This window comes from Musa acuminata, chromosome BXJ3-4, assembly GCF_036884655.1.
Source record: "Musa acuminata AAA Group cultivar baxijiao chromosome BXJ3-4, Cavendish_Baxijiao_AAA, whole genome shotgun sequence".
NCBI lineage: Eukaryota > Viridiplantae > Streptophyta > Magnoliopsida > Zingiberales > Musaceae > Musa > Musa acuminata.
Window position 1 is genome coordinate 36,827,731 of NC_088352.1, and position 21,888 is coordinate 36,849,618.

General features: G+C 39.2%; 5 protein-coding genes and 1 long non-coding RNA gene across 15 annotated transcripts; 2 read left to right on the forward strand and 4 right to left on the reverse strand.

Annotated features, from left to right (window-relative positions):
• Window positions 1-421: 421 nt before the first annotated feature.
• Window positions 422-5,370, reverse strand: LOC135636164 (uncharacterized). Of its 6 annotated transcripts, none has more exons than XM_065147765.1 (6): window positions 5,021-5,370; window positions 4,762-4,929; window positions 4,087-4,243; window positions 2,984-3,224; window positions 1,288-1,475; window positions 422-847 (listed from the first exon to the last, which is right to left on the reverse strand). In XM_065147765.1, the coding sequence occupies exons 2-6, from the start codon at window positions 4,823-4,825 to the stop codon at window positions 736-738; spliced, it is 762 nt and encodes a 253-aa protein (XP_065003837.1). In that variant the 5' UTR covers window positions 4,826-4,929; window positions 5,021-5,370; the 3' UTR covers window positions 422-735. The 6 variants fall into 6 exon arrangements, with proteins under 6 accessions (XP_065003837.1, XP_065003836.1, XP_065003835.1 ...); XM_065147764.1 differs by having other exon boundaries at window positions 5,002-5,370; XM_065147763.1 differs by having other exon boundaries at window positions 4,992-5,370.
• On the forward strand, window positions 5,364-7,286 carry LOC135636163 (pentatricopeptide repeat-containing protein At2g02980, chloroplastic-like). The gene has a single exon (XM_065147762.1). It carries the CDS (start codon window positions 5,379-5,381, stop codon window positions 7,173-7,175), a length of 1,797 nt encoding a protein of 598 aa, XP_065003834.1. The 5' UTR covers window positions 5,364-5,378; the 3' UTR covers window positions 7,176-7,286.
• Window positions 7,287-7,362: 76 nt separating this feature from the next.
• LOC135636165 (tetraspanin-19-like) lies at window positions 7,363-11,631 on the reverse strand. 2 transcript variants are annotated; one of them, XM_065147769.1, is made up of 6 exons: window positions 11,340-11,631; window positions 10,412-10,511; window positions 9,318-9,398; window positions 9,127-9,231; window positions 7,794-7,968; window positions 7,363-7,621 (listed from the first exon to the last, which is right to left on the reverse strand). In XM_065147769.1, exons 1-5 carry the CDS (start codon window positions 11,489-11,491, stop codon window positions 7,804-7,806), a joined length of 603 nt encoding a protein of 200 aa, XP_065003841.1. In that variant the 5' UTR covers window positions 11,492-11,631; the 3' UTR covers window positions 7,363-7,621; window positions 7,794-7,803. The 2 variants fall into 2 exon arrangements, with proteins under 2 accessions (XP_065003841.1, XP_065003842.1); XM_065147770.1 differs by having other exon boundaries at window positions 7,790-7,968.
• Window positions 8,531-9,120, reverse strand: LOC135636167 (uncharacterized). The gene is made up of 2 exons (XR_010495826.1): window positions 8,935-9,120; window positions 8,531-8,743 (listed from the first exon to the last, which is right to left on the reverse strand). It is a non-coding gene; the product is annotated as an uncharacterized LOC135636167 (long non-coding RNA).
• A 773-nt stretch (window positions 11,632-12,404) lies between the features above and the next one.
• Window positions 12,405-17,003, reverse strand: LOC135635898 (pentatricopeptide repeat-containing protein At4g21705, mitochondrial-like). Of its 2 annotated transcripts, XM_065147353.1 has the most exons (3): window positions 15,903-17,003; window positions 13,158-14,451; window positions 12,405-12,830 (listed from the first exon to the last, which is right to left on the reverse strand). In XM_065147353.1, the coding sequence occupies exons 1-2, from the start codon at window positions 16,188-16,190 to the stop codon at window positions 13,195-13,197; spliced, it is 1,545 nt and encodes a 514-aa protein (XP_065003425.1). In that variant the 5' UTR covers window positions 16,191-17,003; the 3' UTR covers window positions 12,405-12,830; window positions 13,158-13,194. The 2 variants fall into 2 exon arrangements, with proteins under 2 accessions (XP_065003425.1, XP_065003424.1); XM_065147352.1 differs by lacking the exon at window positions 12,405-12,830 and having other exon boundaries at window positions 13,133-14,451.
• LOC103976910 (elicitor-responsive protein 3) lies at window positions 16,995-21,511 on the forward strand. Of its 3 annotated transcripts, none has more exons than XM_009392275.3 (6): window positions 16,995-17,116; window positions 17,260-17,347; window positions 17,587-17,652; window positions 18,092-18,218; window positions 18,478-18,592; window positions 21,063-21,511. In XM_009392275.3, the coding sequence occupies exons 2-6, from the start codon at window positions 17,281-17,283 to the stop codon at window positions 21,120-21,122; spliced, it is 435 nt and encodes a 144-aa protein (XP_009390550.1). In that variant the 5' UTR covers window positions 16,995-17,116; window positions 17,260-17,280; the 3' UTR covers window positions 21,123-21,511. The 3 variants fall into 3 exon arrangements, with proteins under 3 accessions (XP_009390550.1, XP_065003426.1, XP_065003427.1); XM_065147354.1 differs by having other exon boundaries at window positions 16,998-17,162; XM_065147355.1 differs by lacking the exon at window positions 18,478-18,592 and having other exon boundaries at window positions 16,998-17,162.
• Window positions 21,512-21,888: the final 377 nt, after the last annotated feature.

The window sequence follows — 21,888 nt, forward strand, 5'->3', positions numbered from 1 at the left end:
AAAGAGATAGGAGAATCCCAGCTAACTTCACTCACAGCACAACGAAGCAGGAAGCTACACCATAACTCCGCATTATATGATATTATACCGGAATCAAAATAGGGAACCATATGATCTGATGAAGAGCTAAACAAGAAAGACGAATCAAAATAGGGAACCATATGATCTGATGAAGAGCTAAACAAGAAAGACGAACACCGTACTCGCATCAACATAATCTTCAGCACAAGGTGGCTAAACCTCAACGTGGTCTGAACAGGCTCGCCATCTCCGTCTCCACTGAAGCAGTCGACGATCTATTCAACAACCATAAATGCCGGAGACAACGATAGATGCCATCAGTTAAAACTATCAGCAATAACTGGCATAATTTTACATCAACCAGGTACAGTAAGCAATACCATCATTTCGCAATGTCAAATAGCAAAAACGGGACAATATTCTTGTGATAAAGATCAACCAATAACAAGGTGCAACACATCACTGTATCTAAAATACAGTGTATCGATAACTGTATCTACGGTACTTGGCAAGGCAAAGCACGACGATAAGTACACAGATCAAAATGATGTGATGTCACAGAATAACATGCAACTACTTTGCAGAAACAAAACCCACTGGAGAAATTGCAAGATACCCGTCTCAGCGGCACCAAGATGAGAATTATGCAGCAACAAGGGAAAATCCATCTCAAATCTTGCATATTCCTGTGCGAAATAATGTAACCAAAACCCGCTACAATTTCCTCCAAAAGCTAACAATCCCGTCTGACAAAAGTCTCAAATTTCCCCACAAGTCTGTTGTTCTTGCCGATGAATCGCTCTGCTCAGTGCTTCTCGGGTGATCCCTATATAAAGAAAACAATGCTGCATTCAGCATCTATAATTATCTCGGCATGGCACAATATATATTGGCTACAAAGAACTATCAAAAGAATTTTAGTTTCCTGACCAAAATGTATAGCCATATTATGTATGAAAACAGAAATCAGAAAGAAAAAACATTGCAACAAATATCTCTAGACTCATTATAGCATAAAAATTTAGAACTTGGAGCAAATCTAACAAGTTGCTAGAAGCTTATGTCTGAATGAAAAAAGTTTATTTTCAGGAATAAAAAAAAAAGCATATGGAGGGAGCAGGACAGTGTGATTAGAGAAACAATTGTAGTCGGTACTGGAATTACAAATAAAGGACCTAAACCATTAGATGCTTTATAGTGTAATATCATGAAGTATGTTAAAATAAGCAGACTGCTAAAGTAAAAAAAAAGGTAAAACAAGCTTACCTAAGATGTTCCTCAGTCTCCAAAACTTCATCTTTTCCTCTATTATGTTCAACCACCTTTGAGAAAGAAGCATCATGCGCAATGTCATTAGCACTTTTCTCTGTTCTGGAGCCTATAGTTTCTACTGATGGAGACTGCATGGCATCTACTCCAATATCCAATTTCAGTGAGACTGGTGATTCATCCTGCTACAAGTGAAGTTATCAGCAAGGCACATGCAATTATGCAAAAGCAACTCCTATCAGCTTTAAATAACAGAAAAGAATCTCTATTTTGAAATCTCAAAAAGAACAAAATCTTGGTGCCTTGAAGAATGCCAGAATTTAATCATTATATCAGCATCTCTATTTCCAAATCTTGCAGAACAAGAACTTTTATGTTTATTTGACAATATAAGTCAACCAAGAAAGAGCCAACAAGAGATTCTGCAATTAACAAAAAGCACTTTAACAGCACTCCAAGCTCTAAAAAGCTATGATAACATCAGAAGCAATTCAACATGTCATGAAAAACTGAAATTAAACTCTTTTAGCCAAATAGCTAAAAGATACAAATCCTTGTGCAGGCTAATATTTCCATCAAACAAGCTATCCTACAACTTAAAAAGATTAGTAAAAGATTTTAGATTAAATTTTTAACTATAGATTTAAAAATAAAAGAAGTGGGAAGCGAAACCAGGACATCAAGCCGAAAAGAGGAAGAAAGTTTCAAACACATCCATTTATACGGAAAGAAAGATGTACAGATGGGTAGCTGTTGAACAAAAGGACAAAGAAACTGAAGATTCAATAAGAAAAGGACAAATGAAGTCAGAACAATGTGATCCACAATAAGTGAGAATGAATATAAACATATAAATATATTAGAAAAGAAAATAGAAAATTGAGTCAGAACAGTGCAATCTGCTGCAAGTGAGTATGAGACCAAAGTCACCAAACATTGCCACTTTAAAGGTAAAGTAAAAATGCCTAACCTTTAGACTGCATGTCAAGAACTCCTAAAAATAGCTAGGTAGCAAAGGATGGCAGTAGAAGCTATTAATATAAATAACCGAGAGAGAGAGAGAGAACAATCACTTGTCATCCTTTTATAAGAAAGGGGGTAACATTTTTTATCTTTAAAAAAGAGAATAATAAACAAAGAACTAGAGAGAACAGAAAAAGAAAACTTTAGAGTAGGACAAGTTACAAAATGGATGCTGAATACTTCTCTCATGTGAAATAGGAGATTGTTTAAAATGAGCACATACTTAGCTACCATCTGAACTCACTTGGGATGGATCATGGCACCCTTTTTATAGCACTTGATTTCAGCATGAGGTCACAGATCGTTCTAGCTTTTGACATAATCCATGGCTTCAGATGCCATCATCTTCCTAAGACATCATGTAGTCTCATCTACTCTAAAGAAAACATCTGACTGATGAAACACCTAAAGCACTACAGCGATGCAAAAAAACCAACCGAACTAGAACATTCAGATCATTAAAGAAATAAATTTCAGGAGATACAGATAGATAAGGTCACCTATGTCTACTGAATGGTGATGCTGAACAGACCAAACACATCTAGAATGTCAAATATACTTAGTTGCACAACCGTCACTACTCAAGATCTTTTAGTTCAAAATTGTTCATCAGATTAAAAACTGTTCATACATATTGATTTTTATTTTCAATTATTTTGTTCAAACTTACTTTGTCACCTACATCTGTTTTCAACATATTGTCTACAGCAGATGTAAAGGGCACTTTCTTGGCACTTGAACTTTGATCAACGTCTTCTGCTTTTGTCAAATGATGGGCTCCCCCGTTCAAAGATGACCTTTTATTGTACTTCATTTCTTGAACAAGTTGTTTTATTATGTAATAAGACCCACCAATCTCTTGCCGAACATGGGAAACAGGAGGAAATCTTCCTGCATTTGAGGCTCTGTACCTGTAACAGCTAAATATAAGCTTGAATATTTAACAAAAATGACCTTAGAACATGAAATAAGGAAAAAAAAAAGTGAAATTAAACAACATGATTTTACAGATATGACTTCCAAAATTCACAAATACAATTTTACCTGTTTTAGAGTATTCTGAAAGTACTAATCAAAATTTGTTTGCAACATGTGGTTAGTGACCAATCAGTCAAGAAGAGTCGAGGAGAGAGGAGGAATCAATTTGGGTTCAGTAGCTAAGCCTGGATCTAGTCAATTCAAGTCCTATTTCTTTACTTTTCTATCTAGCTATTTTGATAACCTCTTATCAGTTGGTTACTTCCAGGTCAGAGATTTTGAGCTATTTGATGGCTAGAAAAGTTATTATTCAAGAGAGAATCAACAAGGACAATTATGCTGCTAACCTTTTATCTAAAAGTGAAGATACTCAAATTTTAATAATATGGAGGAGATGATGGAGATCAGAGCAATGGCACTAGTTAACTGCTTCTCTATCTTAAAAGTGTCCTTATCAGACTAATATCTCTTCAAATTTTGACATTCAGCTGAATCAAATGCAGAAAAAGAATTGCATAATGTTTTCTATTTGCATAAAAAAGTGTGCTTGTTTGACAAGTATCAGAGGATCTGAGAGAAGAAGTCTAATAGTATAAAAAATCTGTATGATAAATTATAAAATACCCTTAAAGCCTATCCTAATGTGGTAGGATTAGGATGACCATACTAAAATCTGGAAAGCTGCCAAAGCTTCAGTTACAAAGATGTTTCACCAAACAAAAATTTGCAATCAAACTCATGTTTCACGACTTTTTGGCACAAACATTCAAAACATCATTGGAGTCAATATCTTACTTGTCAACAAAAGATTCCACCAAAGCACGTCTTTCTTGTTCAGATATCTTCTCGCCTTTTTGTGGTTTATATGGACCAGAGGGAACCAATGCAGAAAATGATTTTTCCCATCCTCTGAAACTCGATCGAAGTAGTGCACTAGATAAGCCAATGAACACTGCAATAACGTAAGAAAGTTAAACAATTTTCACAAAATAAACACGGCACAGGATTTTCACAATAATATAAAGATTCTTCTTGTTTCATAGAATGTTCTTATGCAGAATGTTTTAAAAAAGGATCTCGGCCTGGTGCAATATCTCTGTATTCAATAATGAAGAGTTTTTAGCTAGCTAGAGCTGTTTGCATCAGGCATCATCCTCGTTTAGCAGCAACGAATACAATAAATAGCATACAGTAACTTAAAAGAAAAATATTTTCTCTTTAGGAGTTTCTTTACCTGAAAACTTGGCATGATTTATTTTTCTCTAATGTCCACATAACAAAAAACTGCAAACTTTCTAAAAGTGGAGGAGATCTACAAAGGACTAATAGAAGGACGAAGACAGAGAGGCACAAGAAGAGACATCCTATGTAAAATACCGGACTAATTATCATAGCTGGACCATCGAATTCCAAAACCCCAAAGCATGTGATCACCAGTAAAAAGAAGCAAGAAGAGTGATGATCGGTTACCCCTTTTGGTGGAAGAGGAGACTGGGGAAGAAGAGAAGGCGAGTCCTCTCGCAGACGCCTGCATCCGGGATTATTGATGGGCATCACACGGCGACCATATGGAAAGAGGCGAGCGGGAGATGAGAGAGCGCCGGCATTCCCGTGATCCACAGCCCGTCAAACGATTCCCTTCCGAAAGACAAACATTACAAACAAGAAAGCAAAAAAGAGGTACAGAAGACAACGGGCACAGAAGACAACGGCTCGTTGCCGCTCTCACTCCACGACGGATGCCGCTTTCCGCTGCAGCTCGTCGGTGCGAGAGGCGATCGGACGAAGAAAATGCGAGATCAGAGCTTCCGGGAAATAGACTCGGTGATGAGCACACTAGGGTTTAGGTTTTTACGCGACCCACGAGCCTGCGGCGTGTATGTACTTACTGTAATCGATTTAATGACGAGAATCGATTCTACCAATATTAGATATTATTATTTTATTCAAACATGATGTTTAATATCTTTAGTAGTAATCGGGTCGGATACGAATCGACTTGGATCCGATCCATTCAATCTCTTCTATCTTGTTCTTGTGGCCACAGCATTTATCGGAGGCCGTGAGCGTGTCCCCCGACCAGAACAATGAGCACAGCCTTCACAGCCAGTCCCCTCTCTCCGGCCAAATCTAGACCAAATGAGGCCATCGCAAAGGAAACTCCACCACCATTCCCTTTCTCCCTACTCAGCAAGTGCACCTCCCTTCGGCAACTCCAGCAACTCCACGCCCTTGCCATCAAATCCCGCCTCCAACACCATCCTCCCCTGCTCACTAAGCTCATCACCTCGTGCCCTCCCTCCGCCATGGACTACGCCCGCCGCCTGTTCGACCAAATTCCCGACCCGGATGTCGTCCTCTTCAACACCCTGTCGCGTGGCTACTCCCGCTCCGACGATCCCATTCAATCCGTCGCAGTATTCGCCTGGATGCTCGACGCGGGTGTTGGCCCCGACGACTACTCTTTCCCGACCCTTCTCAAGGCGTGCGCGAGCGCGAAGGCCTTGGAGGAGGGGAGGCAAGCCCACGGCGCGGCCGTGAAGCTGGGGTTCGCTGACAACATCTATGTGCTCCCCACGCTTATAAGCATGTACGCCGAGTGCGGCGAGCTTAATGTCGCCCGCGCTCTCTTTGCCAGGACGGACGGTCGATGCGTGGTTTCCTACAACTCCATGATCACGGCCTGCGTCCGGAGTAGCCGCCCCAGCGAGGCACTTGCCTTGTTCCGCGAGTTGCAAGCCAAGGGACTCGAGCCGACCGACGTCACGATGCTCAGTGTTCTCTCCTCCTGTGCCTTGCTGGGTGCGCTGGAACTGGGGAAGTGGATCCACGAGTACGTAAGAAAGAATGGATTTGGCTCGTTTGTGAAGGTCAATACAGCATTGATCGACATGTATGCCAAGTGCGGGAGCCTGGAAGATGCCATCGGCGTGTTCGGTGACATGGGCTCGAAGGACACACAAGCTTGGTCGGCCATGATCGTAGCTTACGCGATTCATGGGCACGGGAGCAAAGCCATATCTCTGTTCGAGGAGATGCTGAAGGAGGGGATAAAGCCCGACGGCATTACATTTCTCGGCGTCCTGTATGCTTGTAGTCATTCAGGTAAGGTGGAGGAAGGGCTTGGCTACTTCCGTAGCATGAGGGGTCGCCACGGCGTGATCCCCGGCATCAAACACTACGGCTGTGTGGTGGATTTGTTGGCTCGAGCTGGGCGACTGGACGAGGCTTACGAGTTCATCGATGGTCTGCCGATGCAGCCCACGCCTATCCTGTGGCGAACGTTGCTGTCCGCCTGCGGAGGCCATGGGGACGTCGACCTCGGCAAGCGGGCGTTCGAGAGGATACTGGAGCTAGACGACACTCATGGCGGCGACTACGTCATTATATCGAACATGTGTGCCTCGGATGGGAGATGGGAGGACGTGAACCGGATAAGGCAGCTGATGAGCGAGAGGGGGGCGGTGAAGGTGCCTGGCTGTAGCTCCATCGAGGTGGCCAACACGGTTCACGAGTTCTTCTCCGGCGACGGGAAGCACCCGCAGTCGGAAGCGGCACACAGGATGGTGGACGAAGTGGTGGAGCGATTGAAGTCGGTCGGCTACGTGCCCGACACTTCGCGAGTGTTTCATGTGGACATGGGGGAGGAGGAGAAGGAAGCGAGCCTCCGGTACCACAGCGAGAAGCTGGCGATCGCCTTCGGGCTCATAAACACTCCTCCCGGGACGACGCTCCGTGTCGTCAAGAACCTCCGCGTCTGCGGCGACTGCCATTCCATGGCTAAGATGGTGTCCATGGCGTTCGACAGGGAGATCGTTCTCCGAGATCTGAATCGTTTCCACCATTTCAAAGATGGATCGTGTTCCTGTGGAGATTTCTGGTGAGCAAAAGGGGAAGCTGTGTTATCATCTGTTTGTGGCTCCAGTAGAGATGGATCTTTCACTCGCACTAAAAAGGCGCGTTTTGAGTATACAGAGGCCGACACTTATTTTATACGGACGCAAGATTGATTATCTATTGATTAGAGTGGGGAGATACTACCAAGTGGCCAAAAAAACACGCATAAGAACATGTAAGAAGACTAAACAACTGGAAAGTCATTACGGGCATAGCTAACAATGTCGTACATGACAAACAGGACCCTAATGGAGCTACGTATTAAGAAAGGAGTATATGGCAATTATGACACAAATAAATAACTTAATCAAGCATCATTGTTGTTCGAATTATTTACAGGCCACACGTCCCCATTTGTCACAACTGGAACTCAACTAAAATGCATGGGATACTAGTTTCTACACTATCCTTCTGAAGACTCGTGACTTCAAGCCTGTAAACAAGACAAAGACAGAGTCCAAGGGAAAAAGTTATTCGAGGAAATCAAGGAAAATTTTGTAAAGCAAATGATTGATTTTGTGTGGTCACACGTGCTAAAGGATCCAAGTATTTTTGCAACTTGACCTTAAAAAAACAAAGCAAAAGAAAAGATGGTAAATACTTGCATTCAGGGAATCACTTTCGGCATTGAACACTAGGATCACCAACATATTGTGTATGTTGAACCTGGTTCCGTAAGAGAGGAAGCCTTGCAGATAAATATTCATCATCGCTATCGTAGCAGTTCCCATGGTATGGACCAAGAGCCCTGAGAATCATGGCCACAAAGAGAGACATTGCCTGGCATCACATGGAAAAAGGCTTTGTAATTAGAACAAATGAAAATAAGAAAATATATGGCTACTCCAAATTCATGGTGGAAAAATATCGACATGCAGTGGAGGTATCATATAAAAAAAAGCTGGCAGTTCAAGTGGGAAGACATGAGGTACCGCAAGTGCCGCAGGAATATTATTGAACACGATTTTGGTAAATGGCAATGGAAAAGAAAAGAAAAAGAACTTCCACAATGAATATCTCAGAAAATAGAACGATATGATACACGTATATATGCATAGCTGAAAAAGACTGGTTATCAAATTTTTAAGTATACCCATAAGGCAATTATTTTGCAGTCTTTGAAATCTTGTATGAGAAGATTGATCGACGTGCTCCTGCTGTCTGTGATCATGTCAAGAGCCTTTTAAGTTTAATCTAAATTGTTGAATCCAACTTAAAAGAAAAAATATTGAATTATCAAGAAAATGGATTATATACATGGTTCCCAGCTACTAAATTGTAGATCTAACCATGGCTTCAAGTTTCAGCTGAAACCATGTATTTCAGCAGCACTGTTGGTCCCTTTTCTATCGGTTCCACCAAAACTAAAGTAGGTAGATTTTCAGTAGGTTATGGTACAGTTTTATTGGTTTCCATGATTTCCCACTTGTTTTTTCTAAAAGTAATGGATTTTAATTGACTTAATGTTCATACAGACCTTTTCTAATTCCAAATCTCAGCTCCTTTTACAAATTCTGCTCCAACTTGCTGTCCAACTGCATATTTGAATGTGTTCCTACACAATCAGGCTTTAAGTTCATTTACACAAAAGAATGAATCACTCAGGTTACAATAATTTTTGGCTCATTTTTTACAGGTTCCGTCCATACATGTCCAAAAATCTATATTTGAGTGAATAGATTAAACTTTAAAGATATAATATTCGTTAATTTTCTGCAGCATGGCCTAATAATAAAAGTGAGTCACCATAGACAATAATTAATTGATCTTCATATGGTGGCCGGTCCATGAGGCACTAGCCAATGCAGGGTCTCGGTAGCCTATGCCAAAATATGCAGAGACAAACTTAAATATAGTTGGGATGCTTAGAAAATATGATTAAATGAGATACCAGCAACAGTGCATTTCAATTTCCTATGAATTGTATGAAAAGCATACCTGTGCAACCACAATAACCAAACCTATCCATTTGCACAACTCAAAGTTTGATCTGATGAAATCCTTTAACCCATTAAATCTCCCAGTTGTATCCTCTGGAAAATCCTGTTCAATGATCATTATCATATAGAAACATTATGTTAACAGTGCTAACCAAAATGGCCATATAAAGGAAAGCTTGACGGTGGCACCTCTTCCCAATCTCTGTTCAGAATTACATCTGCAGTTATTGCAGCCTCCAGTATGACAAGCAAGAAAACTAAAACCATATACTGTAACCATTTAAGGATAACAAAGAACTCACACATTTAAATCATAATCAATTGAAAATTATTCTTGGGGAAATTGCACTATAAATTAATGCTTAATTCATTCCTGTGGAAAAGAATACCCTAACTACAAATAAGAATTATTATTAATAGTGACTGAAGGTATGCTTATGCATTTCGATTTGTTTTTATCTTTGAGGAGATGAGTATTCAAGTAGGGTCGTCAGTTTGGAAGCAACCGGAGACATATGGCCAATTATGGTTTAAAGCAAACCTTGTTACATAGGAGACAATTACATAACAAAGTGCATTTCCTGCTGATAACACTGAAACAAATGTACAAACAAACCCAAAGACATCAAGTTTTTGGTCCAGCAACCCTTTTCTAGATACCAATAGAACTATAAGAATTTCCAGGATCTACCTCCAAATAGATATAAATGTGCAATATCAAGTGAAAAAGAGAGCATTTAAACCAGAATGGACCATTCTAATTTCCGTTCTTTTGAAATATATCATATAAGAAGAATGCAAAACAAGTTCCAGACAGAAGCTACTTAATTAAAGTATCTGTGATTTCAATTCAACAATTTCATATCAAAGGCATACAACAAATGAATTTCTACAAATTATCACCAATTTATGTTCTTTTCAATCACCAAATTAGATTGGAGTTCAAATTGTATATAGATGTTTAAAGTTGCATTCAACACTGTTCAGAAACAAAAAAAACATAGTCTACTAAAGATATTTGCAACCTATAGGTGCTTTATATTGAGGAAGACTGCACCCAAATCTCATTAAGTGCCGAGTATCTAACAGCTACCATATAGTTTGAGGCATTAAAACAACCTTTATTCAGTAAAAGCACATATAACAATCCACTAGTTTCATATTATATATCTACATTTAGAGATACTATGCTATACGCTGCTAGGCAACCAAGAATTACTAGTGACTGTGGCTTCAAGCTTAAAATTGTACCGATATTATTTTTTATTTTAAAAGTAGGATACACAAGAAAGGCAATGACCATTAGCTGTTTCCGCGGCAATATGACCAGAAAATGCTATCAAGCAAAAAGAAACTCCTAGTCCAAGAGAAGTGTATATGAACCTGCACGTGCGTTAGAAACATATTAGATAATCAATATATAAACAATTAAAACAAATTACTGAATCTTAATGACACATGTGATTATCAAGTGAATATTTAAGTATTGGCTGATAAAAAGTCTTCCTCATTTAGAATTTCTAGATAGTGATGTTTGAAATCAGATACTCACTAGTTAGATCACATACGGTGAGGAGCTATTAGATCATTTTGTTTTCTCATCTTCCATAAATCTATCTAACTCAAAGACACACGTAATATATTATAAGTGAACAATCCCACTCATATTTCCAATAAGCATTACGCGTAATAACATCTTCCTATTTCATCTCTCTGATAAACTTTAAAGGGATCACATAGAGCATTGGAAAGAAAGAAAGAAAGAAAGAAAAAATGATCCAATGTTTTAAAGAATTAAAGGACAAAGGTTAATTCTCTTAAACCCAAAAAAATAGTTGTTTTTCATCAGACAAACAACCTTTCGCCGAACAAAAGGACCCCACAAGTGTTTCGTAGGTGATGAAATCGATAAAAGCATAAAGAGTCACAGCGTGGTCCTTATGAAACAAAGGAAGACCCAACTCAAATCCTCAATCGTTCAGTAGATCACAAACCCCAAAAAAAAATTTCTTAAACTAAAAATCAATTTCCAATTGATTATCAGGCATCTAACCAAGAAAGATTAGAGAAAGTTCGACAAAACCTAAGAACCCCCCCCCCCTCAAAGAGATCAAGCATCTTTCTTTTATTCAATCCAAGAGATCTGGATGACAAGAATCGAACCTTTTCCACAGGAAACTAAAAAGAAGTAGATGATGGGGAGGAACAAACCACGAGTCGGCGGTGGGGAAGGCATGGGCTTGCCGGTACCAGACCCTGATCATCCAAAGGGAGTAGAGGATCAACCCTACCCCAACAAATCCCGCCACCGAGTTCACCAGCTTCAGCGCCGACTGCAGGCAGCTCCGGATCATCCTCCCCATCTCCTCAACCGTCAATTCTGTCCGACCCTATCGGGAACGATGCGGAATTGACGAAGACAAAGAACAAAAGATGGAATCGCGTTGGGTGTCGGCTTTGGTTACCTTCGTACCCAAGCCATCAATGATTTGTGCATTGCCGTATTCTCTTAAACATATATCTATAATATAATATATATATACTTCCAAAGCCACTTAATTTTTATATACACATATATATATATATATATATATACTCACATATATATACACACACAACAAATTAATTAAAATCCTTTAAATATTCTAATACAGATAAATATACTTGAATTATAATCTGAATTTATTAACTAAGAAAGGGGCAGTGATCTATGTACAAAATTTTAATATTTAGTATGCATATATATTATTAAAAAATAGTGGTATACGCAATAGTTATCATAAATCTATGAGAAGTGACTTTGTTCCTACCAAACATATTTTGCTATGCCAACCTCTTTGTTAAATTTGTGAAGGAGGCGCATGGATTGGGAAAAATTTTGAAGTTCTTGGTTGCTCATAAAGTTATCCTTTAAGGAATAAATAATGTCGGCGTGATGCTTATTTATAAGAAAACAGAAAAAGATATTTTATAGATAGCTTGGAATACAAATTGATTTTCGATGAATTAAGGTCAGCATAACTCAACAATCTGACTTGTTTTGCAAATCAATTGATGATGAATGAGAATTTTCATTGTCAAATGTTCTTGTGTTCTTTTAGTGGGGAACTTTTGTTTAGTGTTTGAAATTAATGGATGGAGGAGTTAGATAGGAAGGCTACTGATAGTACCATCTAGAAAGTTTTAAATGAAATTATAGCTTGGAATTATGCAAACTAGTGATGCAATGTAGTTACTACATCATAATTATTCTATACAACACTAGGTAGGACCACATTTCCCATATTGTCACTACATTAAAAATGACAATGTACTTCTATCTTTGTTACTTTCCTTTTTTTTTGTTCCCTATAGATATCAACATCAATTGTGAACTGTCCAACTCCTAGAACTGTCATCATGCATTCTTAATCTTCCCTTACAACATTACACATTGAGAGAGTGGGCCATTCAACTTGTACTACAACTAAGTCCATGTAAGTTGGGGCTTTTCAGACATTGTTTAGACACACTATATATGTAGCTTGGTGCCATGCCTATTCCAAATGGTGGCCTTATAATTACTTGGCTTCATAAAAAAATGTGTACATGTAGTCCTCCCCAACTGCACTCTGTTGGAGCCTCATACATTGGGCTGTCTTGTAACCCATAAAATCTTCAATTGTTGCACTTAAGACATTAGGCTGCCCTCGGTTGAAACATCTGTTAAAAAGTTGCATTCATCACCAATCAATTTCTTATGTTAATGGAAATACATCATCCATCATTTGAACACACTTTCACACATTGTGCCACTAATGCTAGGAACATGTCCCCAGAGCTTCATATCCTCTAGGGAATATGGTGGTCAGAGATGCTTCAAAACAACAACATTCTCATGCTCTTCTTTTAACCCCAAAAGTCTGGACCAAATTATGCATGAGAAAGTTTACTGGTGGTGATTATGATAATGCCATAGCTGAAACACAACTATAAAAGGTTTATGAAGAAACAGAATCCAGCAATAGGGATCAAGAAAGATAATCTCACCTTCCATAAAGAGAGGAGACAGCAATACAAGCACTTGTTATGAATGAGACGGAGAATGCTTGCTTGCACTGTCCAGAATCTTCTTTGTCTCTTCATTTTCTTTAATTCCATCAGATTTCATTCTCTGCATAAGTTCACTCACCTCCTTCCCTTCTCTAATATAGGTCTTAATTAAAGTGTGATACATGTCTCTATCTATTGGCATTGCAAATTTTAGTAGTTGGATGAAAGTCTCTACATCCTTGCTTTGACTGTTGTCACCAAGATAATGCAAGATGCTTTTGACAATAGTTGGATTTGGTTCCCACCCTGCACTTGAAATATAAACACAAAGAGCATTTTTCATAAGTTCATATGCCTTATCCATCATGTCCTTTTCTGCATAACCTGTAGCCACAATCCCCCAGCTGCTTGCTGCAGGAGTTTTACCTTTCTTCAAGAAGTCATCGAGTGTGGCCTCAGCCTTTTCTAGCAACCCCATTTTTTTGTAACCAACTAGAAGAACATTTGGGACACGCCAATCTAATGCATTCCCACTTGATTCCCATTCTTTCATCAAAACTTCTGCTTCTTCCACCTCACCAAGCTTTACCAGTCCTCCAAGCATAGTGGTGTAATCTTTGTTGATAAACTTCTTACAGTTCACTTTCTGAAGTTCCCATAACCTCTGCATCTCAGATTTGTTTCCAAGTTGGCTGTAGAGGGAGATAAGATGATTGTAGCCGAGTGCATTCCTTTTATCAAGTTTCTCTTCTGCTTTTTTTAGTGCAGACGAAGCCTTGTCGGTGATACTTGCTTTTATGTAGATGTTTGCAACCACCGAATAGGTGTTCCAATCGACAACAATTTGTGGCTGGTGCTCCATCTCCTCTAGGATCATCTCCATGCCATTAATATCAGACATTGTACCATAAGAATTGATGCAAATCCTGTAGCTGAAATTATCAGGTAGGACACCATTAGTTTTCATATCTTCTAGCACTGAGGGAACCTTTTCATGCTGGCCAGTATTTGTGTACAGGCACATGATGTCATTATATGGCAAAGGAGAGGATACTAATCCAAGTTCCTTCATCTTCTGAATATGCGACAAAGATTTCTCTACCAGCCGTTCTCTCACATAACAGTTCAAGAGTGCCCCATAGGTTTTTTCATTTTTGTCATTTTCACGCATGTTATTAAAGTAGCTTTCAGCAGATGAGAGTCCATGGACTTGACCAATTAGATCCAAATGCACAGCATGGTCACTGGACATGAACTGTATTTTCTGCTTGCCTTTCATCCACTCAGAAACCTGCAAACATGCAGCATTGCTGCAACTTTTGAATACATGGAGAAAATGCCAACATATTTCTGGGCCTACGAAAGAATGATAATCTAGAAAACTAATAAACATGCTTATTTTTCTAATGGCACAATAAATATCATAACAAAAAAAATAACTAGTTTGTCTCTGTGAAATAAAGAATACTCCATAATCAAATGTATATATTATACTATTTTATAGTTGATAAGCAATTTGGTGGCAAATACAATCACTTAGCTAGGATTGCAGCAAACTCTTGATTGAAGGATCACTCACCTATTTGCACAGAACAGAATTCTTACTCCAAGTGCATGTTACCTTTACACTCTTAATCATCTTGCAAACTTGCCATATGTTCCACCATAGGTCTATCTGGTTAGTCTTCTATGCTCAATATTAGGATTCATTCAACAAGGTAACATCTAGCATTTGTATCATCCCAGTTAGTTCTACTGCTGAAAAACACAAAATTGCATGATCTTGTAGTCCTCCACAGTTGTCAAATAACCTAACTTTTTCTTGCATATGTTATCATTCAAATTTGAAAGAAACAATATAATCTCTCTTCGAAACCCTGAACCACCTTTGATGAACAATCAAAATTTGGTGGAGACCCTTGATCATCCAATCTTTCCAGGAGCTGATATTTTATACTTTTTCTTTTTGCTTGTCTGTCAATTAAGGGTTATGCCCTTTCAATTTAACATCTAATGTTCCAGTTTACAATGCACAAACACCTGTTTCTTACTCCTTTGCTCAACTGGCTTTCCATCATCAATTCATTTACCACATTTTCGCTACCTATATAATATCTTATTATCACTATGCAATCATATAATTTAGTTTACACATCAACGCTTGTGCTAATTATCCTTATAGCCGCTTTTGGATACTGTCTGTCAACTATTACAACAAATGTAATAAATCTAGGATAAAATAATACCATATCAAGAGACAACTTTCATGTATTATCAAACAAGTAATTTTTACACCTCCAAGACTAAAGCTTTGTTACCACTACAATACTTGGAAACTGAACAACTAGATGAGAATGCTAAGGCCATTTTCAGTGAATCTTGCGATTATAGCTGCGTCTGTTTGATAGTGAGCAGAATACATCCCATCTCGTTTCTTACAAAACCCTACATAATCGAGTGGCCTTTAAGCATAAATCTTTAAGAAAACGAACTAAAGTTCCATATCAAACTATTTTCAACAGAAAAGGAACCGTCACAATAACTAGACAGCACAACGCAAAAGAAACCATAGAAATCCTCAAAACCTTTTATTTAAAGCTAACATTTGCTTTCATCAGTTTCAAGTTCCAACTTCAGTCAAGTGCACGAACATAAAATATTTTCTGTTCATAAACAATAAGGAAACATCTCTAAGAGGAAAATCCACAAACGGTTACAGGGCAGGAGACGAGAGACACAAACCTCAAGAGCCTGCTTGTACCTACGACGCTTGCGAAGCTCTCGTATCACGTGCTGCAGCTCGACGAGGCGGACGCGGTGGCCCCTCGCGACCCAGCGGTCGAGCTCCGGCTCGAGGCTGACGCTGGGGAGGCCTAGCGGCCATATCATGGACTGCAGCGTCGTTCGAGGAGCTCTCGCGGTGCAGAAATGCCTGCTTGACCCAGCGGCGAGCGGCGATCCTGAGCACCGCAGACGGATTTGGAGGGCTCTTCTCAGGAGACGAGCAACGGAGAAGACAGTCGAACCCATGACAAGCCAAACAAGGGCCGGTCGGGAGTCAGTGTAACCGCTCAAGAAAAGAACCGTCCAAAATACCGGCCGTTATAATGATACATAAATGCTCTGTTACATGGCGTTGTACCCCCTTGTCATCTGTAATAACGATCATGCTGTAACGGGATCATACCCCGTCACTTCCCGCAGCTCTCGTACCAGCATGAGAAGGATGTTGACAGGTGAAGAGCAACATCACTGGACTCCCTACTGCTCTTGATCTCTAATGTTATTGGTCACGGAAAAATCTAGGGCGGATCATTGCTTCAGATGCGCAGTGATGCAGGAGGCAGAGGAGATGTTCTTCGAAGGACTACAGACAGAAGCTGAGAACTGCCTTCATAGGAGTAGTTGTGCATGGTTCTTGTGGCATTCTGGTGGAATGGACACTTGCTATCATCCTCTTGGAGATGATTGTGCTGCAGATGGTGGAGTTGTGACTACAATCTCAGCTTTTATTAACTGCTCTGTAGAGCTCATTGAAGTGATGTAAGTGTAGCGATCCCCTGTTTCTAGTGACGAAGGCGCACAAGAGGAGGAGGGAGGCGCACCGTCGCCACTGGAGTTCAGCATACAAGCTACAGGATACCACTTTGCTCGTGCGGCCGTCCTCGTTCTGATCGCGTCGTTCTTTGACGGATCCGCCCAAGCTTCCATGGTGGCTGAGGATGGGCCTCTAAAACGGGCTCGAGCACGGTGCAGCGTCGTTGCCGGCCCATGAATCTGTGCGCGCAATAGATGTTCACAGTTCACATTGATGAGAGGCTCTTCCAGCTCCATGCGATGCCTCCACCGGTGGACAGCGGCCGACATGAGAGGGACGGCGTGGGAAGAACGAGGGTACATGGCACGATGTTGCTTTTAAATATGCGCAAGAGGAAGGAAGCCGGCCATTTCCACCCGTATGACCAGGAACCATCTCGGATCACGCGCTTGATCTACTCTCGCGTCTCATCATCTCCTTCCTTTCTTGTTTCTTTAATAATCTCTCTCCCCCCGCTATAAATAGGCTGTCCTTCTTCCTTCTCCTTCTCCTTCATCGCAGGTCTCTGCTCAAAGAATAGGGATGGTTCGTGGAAAGCTTGAAGTGCTCCTCGTCGGAGCCAAGGGCCTCGAGAACACCGACTTCCTCTGTACGATCTTTATCTTCGACCAAAGATCCGATCTTTGATCCTCTTTTTCATGATCTTATTAGGAGTGCCAATGAAAATTTCTCCTTTTTTACTAATATCGTTGATTTCTTGGCCTTTCTTCCATTTCTTGATCTTGCATGTGCATCGGTGCTTGATTTCGGAATTCGATGTGAATATTTAAGGCCGTGTTGGTACTTTGAATCCGGATCTTTATGGCTTCTTTTAATGAATTGGAACAGGTAAAATGGATCCTTATGCGGTCCTCACATGCCGGACGCAGGAGCAGAAGAGTAGCGTTGCATCTGGTATGATCTATAGCACATTATAGTCAATAGTATCAAGAATTTTCGTGATGTATTATAGCACATTACCGTCAGATATCTGCATGATGTATAAATTATTGAAGTTGGTAGATCTGAATGGCCCTTTTATATAAATTTTAGCTTCTTTCTTAATGAATGATGCAATAAATAGGCCAACAGAATAGTAATATAATTCTTGTGATTTTATATACAATATTGTAATTGGATTGGAACTATCTAATTTCTATCATTACACAGATCATAGCTGACTTACCCGGTAGCAGATCTCATTCTTCATGTTTTCTGTATGAAATGTGATGGTCATGATAGCCAGCTACCTCTATAACTGGCCCTCCCATAAACCGAAAAATTGAATTAGCATCGCTTTCTTATGTATGTAGCTTTGTTACTATTTGGTGATGCCTAGGATGTATTGATACAGGAAAAGGCAGCGATCCTGAATGGCATGAGAGCTTTGTGTTCACTGTTTCTGACAGTGTTCCAGAACTCACTATTAAGCTCATGGATAGTGATACTGGCTCCAGTGATGATTTTGTGGGAGAAGCAACGTAAGTTTGTTGTTTCATTTATGATACAAATAGTTTGGAGAATACGACTAGTTACTGCTGAATTTACATGTTTCACATAATGAGAAGCTGTCATTCATAGTAATTACTCTGTAGTCTTCTGTTTCTGTTGATGATTCACATTTTCTTATAACATAACAAAGAGACCTATACTTTTCCCGCTAATTTGACCACATTGTTAGTTTATGTTGTTTCTATAGCAGAGCTTTCTTACCATCTGATCCCATCATCTGCTTTCCAGCATTCCTTTAGAAGCAGTATTTTTCGAAGGAAATATTCCTCCTACTGTTTATAATGTGGTCAAGGATCAAAAATATTGTGGAGAAATTAAAATTGGTCTCTCCTTCATTGCTGAGGTATGTATCTACTCAGCTGTTACTACGTTCCTAGTTGTATTTTTTGAGTCTCTAAAGTACCTTATTGCTAAAACTTGAGATGGAAGACTGTTGTTAAATTGTCCTTCATTAAAATTGTCACTTTTATCCTGCCTACATTAGTTTAGTACAGCAGGAAGCTGATCCATGGGAACAACAAAAATTTCAAATAAGGAAAATAACTAAAACAAATTCAGAAATATTTTAATGTGAGAATGATTATGTGAAGTTTGATCTGAAAAGCAACCATACTTTAACAGAGACGACTAAACAAATTGAATGCTATTATTAAACTTCAAGTTATGCGGAGATGTGTTAGAAATTTATTAAAAAAATATCAAGTGTACTATATGAAATTAAGCTACTTGTATTATAAGCTATAATTTGGTGTAAAGCTTAAAGCTATCACGTGGAAATATTTTTTTTGTTTGTGAATCATTGTTTGGTAGAGTAATTGTAAAGACTTGTATGAATTATAATTCTATGTACTACAAAAATTACTTGCATTTAATATATAATTTTATATACTATAGAAATCAAATAATGCAAGTTCCATTTCTTTTCAGATGAATCTTTGTTGCTTTCTAATAAATTTAATTGTTACAACTGTACTATCTAAGTATATTTAAACTTGTATGGTCGACTTGACACCACCTTTCGGATGAAAGTTTTGGTGGAGGAGAGAACTATTACTAGAAGATCAAAGCGTAAAACCGAAAAGAAACAACCTCTATTGCTTGTAAAGCTAAAGTGCTATCTACAAGACTTAAAGCAACGAAATTGAAAGTGCATAAAGAAACTAATAGACACATAGGGCGCACATTGTCTTTGGACAGCACCTGGGTGCTCTCGGCAATTTGCTGAATGCTATCGATTTCAGTCTCCTCCTCTCTTGTTGCTAGAACCTCCACCTAAGGTTTGAACAGCAAGCAGTAGGCTTCGGGGGCTTCTCACAGCAGCTGGACAGAGCTTGATGCAGGGCTTGGGCTGCTGGAACCTGAGGGAAAAGGCTGTGGTTGGAAGGATTGGCTGCACCTTGCAGAATTCCTCCTTTCTCTCTTCTCCTTTCTCTCTTCTCTCTTTTGAGGGTTGGAATAGCTAGAATCGATTGGAGACTTATTGGAGACTTCTTTGATTTCCTTAGATGGGGACACACTCCTTGTTTTATATGGTGAGAGACGTCCCAAGTCCTTAAGGTTTAAGGACTTTTCTTGTAGGGCGTGCACAAGTAGTATTTTATCTCCTTGCTTGATGGCTGCCCCTATTTGGGTGAAGACTATTCTAATCCAAGTCCTATTAGAACTTGGATTGAGATAAGTGGGCTACTGTGATATGGGTTTTGCTTGGCCAAATAGGACTTTGAGGCTTCAAGAGGCCCTTGGGTAAGGATCGTTCAAACTAGTTGAATGAGGTGAAGATCATTCCTAATCAATATAATGATATTTATTTGTTCACATTGTTGAGCCTACAAAATTTAAGTGTAAATACTATAGAACACATGTTGATCAAATATATATATATACACACACACACATGTCCTCGTCGTGTTTGTGTATGTGCTTCACAAATATTTGGGGAAAGATAAGTTAGATTAAAAGTTTGCCGATACTTTGTGAGCATGGAGGATCCAATTAAAGAGATTTACCATAGTTGAAACACAAGAGAAACATCAACAGGAAAATAATACTGCTGTTGATGTGTGAGAAAGCTCCTCTCAAGATTCATTACTGTTGAGGAATCAACAACAAAATTGTCATTCATGCAGTTTGCAATTCTAGTTCCATCGAACAACTAGATAGCAATCAAGTTGATCTTTTGGACATGATTCTCTCCATATGACGGGATAAGACTACTTGTCATCTGCTAGACTCCACAGTGTACAAGTATCTGTCTACTCATTGCTTTTGCAATTTCTGAGACAAATCTGCAACTGATCTTGGTCTTATGATGGGAGAAGGGTGTTTGCTAAAGGAAATTAGAGCCACTCAAGTCATTAAAAGGACTTTTATTGTTTCTGACTTTCTGTAGCATCATTTTCTGGAGTTTGATCATATAAGCGTGAATCATCATACATCTCATGTTCCATATAGAGGCTAGTTTTTCTTATTTTCTCAAATTTTCATCCATTTTCTAACCTTTTTTTTTCAGTGTTGCAAAAAGAAAGAACAATTCCTGAGTAGAAAAGACTCCTTCAGTACTTCAATATTTTGTTTGATGAAAGAATATGAACATCTATTTCTCTCAAAAAAAAAAAACATGTTGATATCATGGAATAAGAGTAGGTCGGACTAATCATGTAAGGGGCGTCCTATCTTTCTTTTGCATTGCCGAAGTTGATAATTGGTTTCCAAGTTGACAGCTTGTTAAATGCTTCATCAAATAATGTTCTCATTGTAGAGCAGCCAAGGTAGGAGCTCAAATAGAGTGTTCTAAGTTACGCTTGTCTTTGCAGGAAACTCGCGGGAGTGATTTCCTTGCCCAGAGATATGGTGGATGGAATGAGTCGTCCTGAAAGATATTTTCATGCTCTAGTAAAATCTTAATATAGCCAGAATGTACACCAGGATATTTGGTTCCAAAAGGCATTGTTCTAAGAGACGTTGTCCAGTCAATAAAGCTACTAGAAAACTTAAAACAGGAATGGGTACTTTCTATGTCCCACTTCATCGATCGATTATTCACACTTTCAACTACTTGGGTCTAGTCTTTGTTTCGTTTAATGTGAAATGGTTATTTCTGTATCTTTTCTTTCTTATCACAAGAACTATATCTACTTGGGTCTAGTCTTTGTTTCGTTTAATGTGAAATGGTTGTTTCTGTATCTTTTCTTTCTTATCACAAGAACTATATCTACTTGGGTCTAGTCTTTGTTTCGTTTAATGTGAAATGGATGTTTCTGTATCTTTTCTTTCTTATCACAAGAACTATATCGATTCACTTCATGTTCTAGCAAGTTTCAATTATACCATTGTAACTGTTACAGATGTACCAAGTCTGACATGGTTGATACAACCAAACCCACACCTGTAACCCAGGTTAATTGAGTGGCGAACTGTTTGCATCATTTCTTGACCTCGTAGTGCTGCCATGTGATGTTGCTAGATCAAGGATCTGTGTTTTGTGACACTACTGGTTTGTCTATTGTTTTAGCTATCATTTCCCATTGCGTGGGAGTAGAAAGAGTCAGTCCTCCACATTCACATAGCAGTTTAGCCAAGAAAGTATGACTCTGATATCTGTGAGCACGACACACAGTTTCAGGGTTGCATCTCGCAGAA